Raw genomic sequence first — 13456 nt, 5'->3', positions numbered from 1 at the left:
TTGTTTATTGGGAGGGGGGTAGGAGCGTTAGAACAGCAGGAAATAACTGTGCTTTTGTTCAGTCTCGAGGAAGGAACCCCGAGAAGCTCTAAATATAAGACTTATCTGGGAGGAGAGGCACGTGGCCAGACTCATTTACTCCTCTTTTTGTTCCTTCTCGCTTCACAGCTCCTCCGAGGCCAAGGAGAAATGGCTGTCCACATTACAATGGTGAGCTTTTCCGTCAAATTCTTGTGCATGCTTTTTTATGTCATAATCCACTTATCGGTAATTGTTCAGTTTTGCCTTGTGACGCAAGTGCTTATAGAGGATCTCAAACAGCTGTGGCCCTTATTCTTGGCTGAAGGTGGTAAATATGTTGACTGTTGCATTCAAGGCTCTGTTGGGGAAGTGCAGTAGATGAAACTTTAGACCCAAACTTCTCAACTCTTCTGAAGGATATTGAATGTAAACCTCAGGGCAACCACATGGTCAACAGATGATGACTAATGGTGGCCATGATAGTACAGGGCAAGGCTGTGGCATTCCTTCATGTTGTGCTCTAACCATGTCTTTCCTTGGTGAGGTACAACAAGTTCATTAGACGTTTCATGTTGCTTTTGTACATGTGGATATCATCAGGCAATGAAACAGCCTATGATATTTATACCAATAGCATGTGGAGGATTAGCATGTAAAGTCCAAATCATTCTACTCCATGCAATGCAATTCCTGTGAATTACACTTGTTCTACTCTCACGTGACTAGTCTCACCCACATAATGTTTTCAATTGTGACAGTCTTTTCTCACGTGGTCCGTGCAGTTATCGCCCTTGTGACTAGTAATCAAAACTCACCGTCACTGTTGGAAAGTGGATTATTGGTAGGGGCAAATGTAGGTATGCCACTGTCAAAAAGGCCACTAACACGGGATAGGATTCAGTATAGGTCTTAGAAAATTATTCCTATGCCCAACCCTTGGTAGCTTGGCTGCGAGCAGGCAGGCTTAACTTCAAAAACAGGTATGTAAAGCATTTAAAAACACCATTTCAGTAAATAATTAACACACAACACATAATAAAAATCCAACATCAATTTATAAAAATTGGAAATATTTGTATCTTTAAAATGACACTAAAACGGCAAAATTCCAATGTAGGAACAGGAAATATGATTTTTCAAAGATTTAGTATTATATAGTACTTAGAAACATATAGCACCTTATTGGGATATCTGGTCGCGGTAGACCGGCTCAAAGTCAAAGTATCAGGCCAACAGCGATGGAGCCCTGAGCGGCTTCCACTCGCGGTTGGTCCCTGTCACAGTTTTTACCTTCGGACTTAGAAACTTTTCTGGAGCTTTTCGTCCCTCGAAACTCTCATCCAGTCCGGATTCGGTGACGGTTCACCGGATAGCCTTGCGATGAGCTCCCGGTCAAACTTATGGAAATCCAACCTCCGGAGTATTTCAGCGGGGCAAACGCAGGATCCAGGCCGACACGCAGTTGAAGGCAGGCGGCTTGGCTTTTGCAGTTGCTCCCGGTCACCTTTCCTTCGTTCGGACTAAGAAACTTTTACGGAGCTTTTTCTCTTGGGGTCCCTCGATGCTCTTCAACAGGCCAGATTCGGTGAGGGTTCGCCGGCCTTGGATTTCTTTCACTCCTGGTCAAACTCTGGAAATTGGACCTGCGGAGCTTTTAGCGGGACGAACCTGGATGGCTTGGCCGGCTTGCGGTTAAAGGCAGGTGGCTTGGCTGGCCAGGTTGAGTCGGTCCCTGTATTGAGCCTTTTTTCAAAGTTGCTCCAAATTTCTCCTAACTTCTTCCCGAAGTTCCTACATCGGTCCCAACGTGTCTCATACTCACTCCAAGGATCTGGAAGCTCCAAGTTGGTTTTTGAAAGTTGTGGACTTCAGTTCCCACAATCCTCTTGGAGAGACCCTTACAAATCCAATGGTGTTCTCCAAGTGAGGATCCTGGTGATGATGGTCCAGGTGAGTTATGTTAACCTGTAGCTTGCAGGGAGTCCACTCTGTAGTTCTTTTGCAGCAAGGTAATCCACGGGCTGTAGTTTCAGGTGGTGCAGTCTTCAGAGGTCAGGCCTTAGTATAGCCTTATAGACCGCCGTAGCTGGCTATACCGGCTATTAAAAGTCCGCTGCAGCGTTAAAGGCCCGAGCCGAAGGCGAGGGACTTTAACAAGGCAGTGGGACATTAATACCCGGTATAGCCCTGCTACAAAGGGCTATAATGCTAGTAGAACATTCTGCCTCTAGAGGGCAGAATGTTCTAACAAATAAAAGAAAGCCTTCAGGGGGCGCGAGGGGATTGAAATCCCCTTAGACCCCTGAAGCCTTTGTTCACAGCCAGAGCTGTGAACAAAGAAACATTGGAATGTTGGAGCTCCGGGCTTATACCAGCCATTGTAAGCCAGGAGCTACTCCGTTGTTTTCAAAGGAGCTACCAACATTCCAATGTTCTAATAATCTTTGCACAACAATGTTCTCAGCTTAGCAATGTATTGTTTCAGTAATTTTCAAGCGGAAGAATTTAAGGGCTCTGCCCCTCTCAGATACTTATTCCAATTTCTCTGGGTCAGGCAGGAGGTCACTCCTGACCAATGGGAGAAGGGTAACTCCTCAAAGATATGGCCACATCCTGTATGGCATTATTTTTTCCCAGAGTGCACCAAATCTTTCAAATCCATAATGGCTGATTTTCCAGCAAGGAGGTAAGAGCTGGCTAAACACACCCCTGGGATGGCTAATTAACTTAGGCTCTCCCCCCTGCATCTTCTAATACCTTCCTTAATCCTACCATCTGCCTGAGGTGGAAAGTTCAGAGTTGTAAATGACTCTGTTCTCTGCTCTCCTCTTTGAAGGACATAGTTTACGACTCCTCCCCCTGGCCTGGCATTCCTATGGAATAGCACACTGCCCTGCCAGTAGAGCTGGTTGACCCCAGGGGCTCTTTATCGCCTCTTTAAGGCAGCCTGGCTAATCCACTTAACTTTGACCAATCAGAACAGACAACTGGAAGGCTGAATCAGGACTTACAAACAAGAAAGTCTTATAAGTTCTTGAATGTGTACTTTAGGAGAAATTCAACAATACCATATTGTTGAATTTATTAATACCATTCAGGGAAGTCTTTGAATGACAGGAGAAGGGTGGAGAAGTGTGGCTCACTGGTTAGAGGAGGCAGACCCGGATGCTGAGGTCAGACCCGGGACCAGGGTTCAATTCCCGACGCGGCAGGGTCTTGAGCCCAAAATGTCCACGGACTCGGTAATACTCGCTTCGGTGCCTACTCAAATCACAGGTTCACACTCTGCAACTCTGGGCAATAGCTTGCTTAATCTCCACTACGGCCCCCGCGGCGGAATGCCTGGCTTTCACCTTGGGGATACCCAGTAGGGGCTATCTCACAGGGAAAAACCAGGACGGGTTCCCAATGCAAAGCGCTTTGAGACCTGGCGGTGATATTGCGCTATATAAAAATCCATCCATCCATCCATCCACTTCTAGCCCTCTCCTATCAAGAGTTATTAATCAATAACTTCCTATTATGTTAACCTATTTAGCAGGGGATTTGCAATGGGAAAAATGATTTGGGCCATTTTTCAAGCACCAGGACTTACAAAAACATATTTTATAATTACTTTGCTTATATGTACAGGACCCCCAAACCATGTGCAACTAGGGGAGACATAGGGGTTCAGAATCTGTAGACATATTGCAGCTCCTCCCTCCACAGTGCTCCTAGCATCAAAGTCGAATTTGGATAGCACTTTATCACTATGTGGGGAGTGAAATTTCACTTAACCCAGGGCATATAAAACTCATTTTATAAGGGTGTACCTTATAAATATCTGACCCCCACCCCTGGGACAACTAGGGGAGACCCCAGGGTTCCTAATATGCCAAAACATTGTAGGTTATCCATTTTTAAGTGCCCCAAAGTCGAGTTTGGGCACAATTTACTTTTTTTAAGTAGTCCTGGCACCAAGGGCTGCTTTTAAACTAACTTCAGGCTTCAGCAGTGCACACATGCAAGTGCAGGGTAACCCCCCATACCATTGTGTACCCTAGTGTATGTAGGTGTTTTAACTGTATTCTAATATGTCTCTTTCTGCATAGCACTGGCCCTGGGCCTGGTTAGGCAGAACCCAGTGTCAGTCAGAGTCAGTTACCACCAATATAAGTCAGCAAAAAGTGGGGGGGGTGCCCAGGGCACAGGAAGACTTTGCAACGGTCACAAATTGGCCTTTTCAGTTAATTGAGAGAAAACAGCTGATGCGCCTCAATTTCCTGAAACTCAAGTGCTAAAGCTACCTGTCAATCTTGTCACTCAAATCAGCAATCGATCAACCAGGATTTGTAAAGTGCAACTGCTTCACCCTTGTGGGTCTCAAGGCGCAGAGATGGAAAAGGTTAGTGAGATCTGATTGTGCCACTCATCCTCCGATCACTCACTGCCTCTTAAGGGCTAGGTTAAGGCACTCTGTCTAGGATGATTGGAGGGTGACTGTCACATAGCTGCACATGCTTCTCTCATTTCGAGATATGCGCTAGGATAGTACTGTTCGCAAGCAGATGATGACATCTATTGCCAGTGGTGCACACAATTTGCCTCTTCCAAACAGTTTCATAAGTTTCTGTGTATTTTTTCACTGACCCATAAGAGCATGTAAGAATCTTACCCCTGATTTAGAGTTTGGCGGACGGGTTACTCTGTCACAACGGTGATGGATATCCTGTCTGCCGAAATATACATCCCATAGGTTACTTCTTACTAAGAGAAACAGAAGCAGAGCTTTTTTATTTATGACAGCAGAGGCACATTCTGGTCAGAGAAGCTGTCCACTGCCCTACCCACCTAAATCCATTCAGCCTTTCCCGCTCACTTCAGTTATAATAGACCGATAATCAGGGTTTGCTTCACTTACCCTCTTTGAAAAAAAGGGTATCATTCTTTGTACCACTGACCATCCACGGCCCAGCTTGCTAATGCAGCACTGCCAGTACTCTGAAATCTCAGTTAAATCTGTTGTGGGGCTCGGTAACAATGAGCACCAGTACAAGTAAAGCACTGGAATTGCTACACTCTTCACCATGGTGAAATGATTGGTCAACCTGTCAAGGCTGTCAGGAAACTGGAGGCAAAGCCTACTATTGTTTCTGCTTACTCCAGGATGTTCAGGGCCCTGAAAAACGGTCTAGCTGAGTTTGCAATCATGTGAATGAGGACATGAAGCAGAGCTCCTGAGCACCTGGTGAGTACGCCAGTCGATTTGGCACTCGAGATCCCAAACAGCAGATTGGGGTGGTGCTCTCCATGGTATTTTAGAATAGAAAGAATGTGACTCTTCTTGCCTTCACTCATTTCTTGGTAATTTCGGCCTTTTACAGTGCAAGCAATATTCCAGGACCACGAAAGACAAGAAATGGTCTCAAGTCTACAATGTTTACTACATTTTCCAAGTGAGAACTTGAGGAAGTAAAAATGGTCAGGAACTATTTTGAGATCGAGAATGCTCAGCAGATAAATACACAAACCCTAATTTGGAATATGTAAAAATGAAGAAGTGAAACTACAGCAACTTCAACTTCAAAAAGTTTGCAAAGTTTGAAAAAATGCAGATGAAAAAACTTGTGGGTTTTATAAAGGAATAGAAATGCATTTTTTCACCTACAAAGGAAGTTTGTCATCTTCATAATCCATTGGTGTCAGAATTATCATTTTGGATACTTGGGAACTTAATTATAGTATTTACCTCAAAAAGTAAACATATTACATAGATTACACTTTATTGAACTAGACATCCAGCACATTCTGTCTTGTAGGACACAAACACAGAGATGTCTCAGTGGCCCACAAATCATTGCATTTGCTTGAATGAACTGACTTCCCAGCATCTTGGTTCGTTCTATGAAGGTTTCCTCTAAAGTAAAATTAATCGAATCCCCTCTAATGGATTCTGTGAGAGATTACATTAGCTTGGTTCCTCTTTGTTGGAACCATCAGGGTCTGGTTGGCCGAAGGGATGCCCCAGCCAGGCAGAAATACCACCCGTGTCAAGGTCAGGTGATTACACTCACTGTATAACCCACGAGCAATGGCACTGAGCAGTCAGGCTCACTAAAGAGGCAATGTGTAAAGCAAAGAAAGGCACTGTAGCCACTTGCGATAAATTCACTAAAGAGATTTCCCCCAGGAGGTATGTAAACACACATATTCAATCATTATAACATTGCTATCATATGCTTTTGGCCATAAACCACATGAGAAAATATTACTAGCAGTACTAGCCCCACTCAAATTATTATGATATCACCAGTATGCACTCTGTGGATGTAGGAAGGTAGGATCCTTCTGTATGGTTACCCCCACTTTTTGCCTGGTGCTAAGCTGGTTTTTGACTAGTCTTACTAGGATCCTGCTAATTAGGACCCTAGTCTATCTGTTTTCTCCCTAAATTGATATCTTTAGTACCTAGGTACATCCCAGATTGGATACTGGGTACCCTTATCAGACCTTAGTATATGGTACTAAGGTACCGGGACATCGGTACCCCAGAGGTCTCCCATGGGCTGAAGCATGCATTACGCCACCTACGGGAGACCATGCAAAATGGATCTACAGGCCTGCAATTGCAGCCTGTGTAAGTTGGTGCTTGGACCACTTACTTAAGATATAGGTTTCCTATATCTAAGGGTCAATGCACTTAAAACCTATAAGTCACCCATATAGCAGTCCTTTGCAATCCTGAAGGCAGGGTGCTTGGTTCTAAGTAAGAGGGTGCCCCTGCATGAGCAGGACACCCCTGCAGCCTACGGAGTAAATTCTCCTGAGTTGTCAGTGAAGCAGCCATTTATTATATAGAGGGGCACCACGTAATTACGTGATGACCATCTCGAAAATGGCTGCAACGAATACTATCACATTTGGTATCAAACAAGTTGGAATCAGAACCCCACACTGTAAACGGTGTGGGAGGTCTAATTCCAAGCATAGGAAGAGCCCTCCGTTAACTCTCAGTGTTCCTGGTGCCAGCCTTCTAGACCTGGACAGCACAAAATGGTTGCTGCTGACCAGAGACACATTTCAGCCCTCCTGCTGCTGAGCCAAACTCGAGCAGATGAAGGTGGAACAATAGGCATCCTGTCACAGGGAGGTGTGACCACTTCCCAGACAGGATTTAGTGTATTGGGACCAGGTGGGTGCACTTGTCCCAGAAAGTCTGAATGAGGGGCACATTTGGTGTCCCCATGCATAGTCCAGCTCAAACCAGTTCTGAGAGCCGTTGCCTACTGCTCTGGTGTGAAACTGGACAAAAAACATGGGAGTAACCTCCCTCCTGTCCAGACCCTCCCCTGGGACGGTCCCCTCAATCTTCCCAACTCTTTCCCTAGGGTACGTAAGGGCTTACCTGGATGTAGGTCCCTAGATTCGTCGTGGAATAAGATTCAGATCAGACACCACTTCTACTTCTACCGACTGGGCACCCTAGATTTTGCTGGACTTCGTTTGGACCTGACTATGTCTCCCTTCCAGTCTGCTATAACGTCTGTGCCTGTGCACCATGCAGGAACCTTCCAAGGCCTGTGGACATTAAAGACACCTGAAGGAATCTTTCTTGGAGTGAAGGAGTCACTGTCCTTCATTCGGAGGCACCGCATCTAAGTCGACCGCTCTGCTGATCCGGAGCTCCTCCGGACTCCAAAGCCTCTGCAACACAGTTGGTGGTTTTCCACATCTCCTGAGGCCTGCCCTCTCACCAAGTTTGAGGCCAGTATTCCTTGTGGGGGTTGCAATAACTGAACCCCTGTGCACCGCGTGAACTTGCAGTTACAAAGGCTTGTTTACTTCTTTCCAAGGAGATATCAGAGCTCCAAATACCCCCAACCTTGAGCACCTCCAGTGACCAGAGTCTTCAGCCACACCACATTGCATGCATCATGACCAGCATCTTTTGGTGAACTGCTTGAGGTCCTCTCACAATAAGTGCCTCCGGCCTGTGGGTCCACTTGAGGGACACACTTGTTGCTGGTGGGCTCCCCTGATTGCTCGGAGCCTGCCTTGACTCCCCTGCTGTTGGTGAGTCCCTTGGACCTTGCTGGTCCCGACGTTGCTCCTTGTTTCATTCATGCTTTAGTTGCCCTTGCCAAGGCTTGTTGGTGCTCCCTCCAGACACTGACCCCTCAACACTCGACATCCTTCGTGGGACAGCTCATGCACGGCTCCTGGTCCTCCTCAGCGTCGCCTGGTTCTCACAGTCGTGGAGTCATGGTCCTCTTCACCCATCCTGCAACACCGGACATTGAAGGGCAGCCGTCTTCCAAGTCTCCTGGTCACTCCTGAGTGGCACAGACTCTGTGCCCTCTGCTTGCAGGTACCGCTCATCAAGAATCCATTCTCACATTCCACCGGACACTTCTTCCTTCTTCCACAGCGAGACTTTCCTGAAGTCCTCCATTGGGTTTGATAGCAGTTTCCGACACCATTTCAAACACATGCACCCAGCTTCCCTGATGTAGGTAACGTGGGCACTAGGGTATCCACGGGTGGGGTGGCTCTTCAACCTTCTGTCTTTCACAGGGTTTCTTCAGGGTCCACTGGGAAGGGTCCTTAATCTTTAAAAATCCAACTGCGATGTACACATTGAGTTGTACGGAGCCCGCAGTAGTGTTTCCACACTGCACACACTCTTCGTGGGGTCCCTATCTACTCACCTTGGGTGGTTCCTTGGGTCACCAGCACTTCTCTGTCCACCTGACCCTGTCTTGATCCGAGTCGTGGTTCTTATACCACTTTCTTAGTATATGGCTGGTCGTCCCCCTGGGGTCCCCTGTGTATTTTGTGCTATTTACTGTGTTTCTTTGCTAAAGTATTCTGTGCATTTTGTTTGTCTCTGTGTTGGAGATATTGGAACGTACTGACTGGGATCCTGCTAATCAGGACCCCAGTCTATCTGCTTTCTCCCTAAATTGTTGTGTTTAGTACCTAGGTACATCCCAGATTGGATATTGGGGTACCCTTATCAGCCCCTAGTATATGGTACTAAGGTACCAGGGCATAGGTACCCCAGAGGTCTCTCATGGGCTGAAGCATGCATTATGGGGTCACTGCACTTAAAACCTATCAGCCACCCCTATAGCACCCCTTTGCAATCCTAAAGGCAGGTTGCGTGGTTTTAAGTTAGAGGGTGCCCCTGCATGAGCAGGACACCCCTTCAGACTACAGAGTCCATTCTCCAGGGTTGTCAGTGAAGCAGCAATATATTATATAGAGAGACACTGCGTAATTAAGCGATGACCATCTCGAAAACGGATCTAATGAATCCTATTATGTTTGGTATACCACTTTCTTAGCATACGGTTTGGTTCGCCCCCGCCCCACCCCCAGGGTTCACTGTGTATTTCGTGCTATTTACTGTGTTTCTTTGCTAAAGTGTTGTGTGCATTGTGTTTCTCTCTGTATTGGAGATAATGGAACGTACTGTAGAGTATTATATAATAAATAAGTATTTTTATAAATACTTGCTATGGTTCTTTTCACTTAATCTATACCATAAGATTGTATTCTGATAAAACAAGCTGCTTTACACTCCTTCTGGACTAAGCCTGAAGATTGCTCCCCACAGCTACCACTTCGAGAACTTTTTAAGATTGTCTAAGACCTCTTAAATCACCATAAGGGTTGTCTGGACTGGTGCAAGGTACCCACTTACATTAGTAGACATCATATACCAGGCTAGCTTCTCACAGTGGACAATTCCTAATCGAACCCCCCCTCCTCCAATTGAGAGAGAGCACCCTTATGCGGTGCGCAATATCAAAATGATGTACACACTCAAGAATAGAACACTTTTTAGCAGTACCGCTGGCTAAAGCCACGCGGGAAAAAATAAATGTCAAAAGGTATCGTATTTTACTGCGGCACCTCCAAGCATATTACAAATGTCCTCACTGCGACTCTATACACGGCATTGAGCCTGCCATGCAAAGGGTGGCATTGAGCAAACTGTAGGGGCCAGTAAAGGGCCCCCCTGTGCCTATGTGCAGGGGGGCACATGTTGTGCCCTCCTGTATGTGTGCACCACAATTCATGTACGGAACAAAATGCACAACATTATGCATTTCTATTTGTGCAGGAATGATCTATGGCGCTCTCATGGCAGTACTTTTTTGAAAGGCACCACTATTGGAATGCGAAAGGAATGTCCGCCAAACCACAAGGAAACTGGTAATCTGACGTGCCTTCGGCGGCCCGGTATGATGGTGTGGGAGTGGGGTGGTGGCGTGGCGTTCTCCTCCCATACTACCTAACTCATAAACGGGCCCTTAGTCTGGGTCCTCTGGAAACAGGTGGGAATATGTAGCAGTTTTAATTAGGCGGTAGGTGTAAACAAGGGAGCTGTTAGCAGCCACTCTGGAAGTTCACTCACAGGTCTCAAAACAGAAAGGAGTCACGCACTTTCTTGACCCGCTTCTGAACTGTCTCAGAAGTACTTCTTTAACCTAGTCAATCTCTTTTGCTAATTACTTGCGCAAAGATGTTTTTGGGAGGGGGCGGATGAGGAGACGGCAGTTACTCCAGTATAGGAACTTTCATCGATTTCCTTAGCTTGTATCTTTCACCGTCCTCGGAATGGGAGATTGGGTAAAATAAAAAATACCATAGCAGTAGGTGCAAAAGAGAAAAAAAGGCCTGAGCCTCATCTCATTTTGGAGCATATCCTCCTCTTTTTGTAAAAGAGACCAAAATAATACAAAAAGCAATCAGATTAGCCTTACCCCATAGAACCTTCCTGAGAGAGCCTCAGAGCCTCAGACTTTTGTAGCCGTTGTGGAAAAGTATAACAGAATATGCTGAAGGCTGAACATTCCCAGGGGAGGAGGGTGGGCACATGGGAATCTATGAAAGTTACCAATACTGGAGAACCAAACTTACAGGTAAGTAACTTGTTTTCTTTCTCCAGTATTGGAACTTTCATAGATTCACATAGCTTGTATCAGAATAGCTAGCAGTTAGGAAAAAGCGCACATTTTGTGTAATAATACATTGTAAAACCTTGCGTCTATATCAGCATGAGGAATGAAAGTTACCAAACATCAGTCAATAAACATCATCATATACAAAATGTGCGAACCAATGACAGGAAGGAGGGTTAGAAGGGAAAGCTCACCGCTCACTGGAAGAGATTCCTCAGCACTGCCTGTCCCACAGCAGCATCGCTCCGCGTGGAAGAGTCCAAGCAGTAATGTCTCGTGAAAGTATGGACAGTGCTCCATGTAGCTGCCCTGCAAATGTCTGATTGGCACTCCAGCGAAAAGAGCAGCTGAAGATAAAAATGATCTTGTTGAGTGCGCCCGGACCCGCCCTTCTAGGGGTTTACCAGCCGCTTGTTGACAGTAGTGGATCGCGCTGGCAATCCATTGTGCAACCCCTTGTTTTGAAAGGAGAAAACCTTTGCGAGGTGCACTGAAAGCGACAAAGAGCTGAGTAGATCTCCTGAAGTCCTTGGTACGTTGGATATAAAATTTTAAACACTGTTGCACATCCAGAGAAGGAAGAGACCTCTCCGCTGGAGTTGTCGGTTGAGGGAAAAAAGATTTCAGAAGGAGTGGTTCATTGAAATGAAAATCCGAAGGAACCTTTGGGATGAATTTTGGATTTGTCCTCAGGATGAGAGTGTCTTTTTTGAACTGTAAGAACGGATCCTTTTTTTTTTTTTTTTTTTTTTAAACCTTTATTGAACAATGAAAGCTCACAAATACTGGCCTACAACCCCACGGGCTGGCCAGAACAGAATGGTCAAATAACCAGCATACAAAAAGAAGATCTGCACAGGATATAACATCAGGAGCACCGGTGAAGCAATAAAAACCATCGAGCGTTCAGCAAGAGCAGGATAATAAAGGTTAATTTTCTAGCACGGGGAGGGGACCAAAGGAATAACGGGCCGTATATGAGAGTACAAGGGAGGGACCGTGGCAAGCCGCCATTTTATAGACACAACGTAAGAAAATGAAACCATATAATCAAATCTAGCAAAGGACAGAAACAGAATCAGGCCATCAAATAGCGACAGTGGCAACAGTCAATCGAGCTCACTCACCTCCGCCCCTACCCGAACAAAGAAGACGTGGTCAAAAAGCCCCATCACAAAGACTACGCAATACGCACCCCAACGGAAAGAGGGAACCTCCATAAAGGAGGAAGGGAAAGAGGGAGAAAAAGACAACAAAAGGAACACCCGCCAGACCATGCACCCCCAGGGGGAAAAACAGGACAATAAGACCGGCATGCGATGTAACAGAAACACGATACCAGAATAGGCAGCGAACCACAATCAGCCACACACCGGAAGAAGGACAGAAAACCCCCGGGGGAGACACGAGGTGACAGAGTCCCGAAAAAGTGAATACACAAGAGCCATAGAACAAAAAAGGGGAAAATAAGGGGGGAAAAAGACCCCCCGACACAAACAGACCCCCCCCCACCCACCCTTAAGCCCACCCTGCACCCCTGCAGAAGGCTACGGCCTACCCCCCCCGCAGCGTGCCTGTCGCCCTAAGTAGAACCCGAAATATAGTGGAGCAAGAAAAGTTGGAATTAAAAGACAAAAAAAGGGGGGGGGAAGGAAGGGAAGGAAAGAAGGGAGTAAAGACATACAAACATACACACGGGGGAGGGCCAAAGACAGGAGTAAACGCACCCATCCACCCGCCCGGGTTAAAGGTCCAAGTCCTCGGGAAGCCAAAGAGTATCAGGCCAAAGTCCAGGAGCACTAACCAGTTACACCGAACCATATCAGGACACAGAGATCATCCAAGCCGTTCAGGAGCTACCGCATATAAGAGTCAGTTTTCATCAGCCCTGACCCTTTTTATCCAAAGCAATAAGGGTCCGATCCAACGAGGACCCTGCCAGAAAGAACAGAAGGCAGGCAGCAGGAGAGTCCAACGGCAGTCCAAAAAAGTCACAGGAAGAAAAGCACGGAAGATCCAGGAGAATCACAGAATGTAGCAAACGATGCAGGCACAGTTCCAAGGATATATCCATAAAAACCGACCCATCCGGGCCGGCACAGGAGACGTCATCGGGCAGTGGTGATTGAGAGGGACCAGGAGAATCATGAAAGTCCGGCAAAACAAAATCCAGCTCCCGGGCCAAGGGCAGAGGAGGCAGCACAGGAGGAGAAGGCGCCATCAGGTTACGCACCTCCGGGGCGGCAGCCGGGACCGAGTCCGCCAGGAGAGTACCAGCCACACCCCGCGATATCAATGCCTCATCCGGTCGTGGGGGCCCGGGAGGCCCGCAGTGAGGAACCGTCTCCAGAGCCAGGAGTGGCGCGGCCACCGAGAGCCGCCAGGATAGCAGGATGTGTAAGATTCCCTTAAGTGCAGGAAAACCTTCACAGTATCCGACACCCGGGCCTTGCGGCGGGCCCCCAGTGCTCGTCCGGGCCCGG

The 13456-nt window shown here is 46.8% G+C and overlaps 1 protein-coding gene across 3 annotated transcripts in view; it reads left to right on the top strand.

Moving 5' to 3' along the window:
- LOC144752187 (rho GTPase-activating protein 20-like) overlaps positions 1–13456 on the top strand; it is a 499614-nt gene that overhangs the window by 331245 nt on the left and 154913 nt on the right. For all 3 annotated transcript variants that reach the window (XM_078640127.1, XM_078640125.1, XM_078640126.1), the window contains one exon: positions 169–210. In XM_078640127.1, coding sequence (XP_078496253.1) covers positions 169–210 — 42 coding nt within the window. The remainder of the gene's footprint in view (positions 1–168; positions 211–13456) is intronic.

This window comes from Lissotriton helveticus, chromosome 4_2, assembly GCF_964261635.1.
Source record: "Lissotriton helveticus chromosome 4_2, aLisHel1.1, whole genome shotgun sequence".
Taxonomy (NCBI): Eukaryota; Metazoa; Chordata; class Amphibia; order Caudata; family Salamandridae; genus Lissotriton; species Lissotriton helveticus.
The sequence above is the reverse complement of the archived record's forward strand: the minus strand, read 5'-3'. Positions and strand labels throughout refer to the sequence as shown.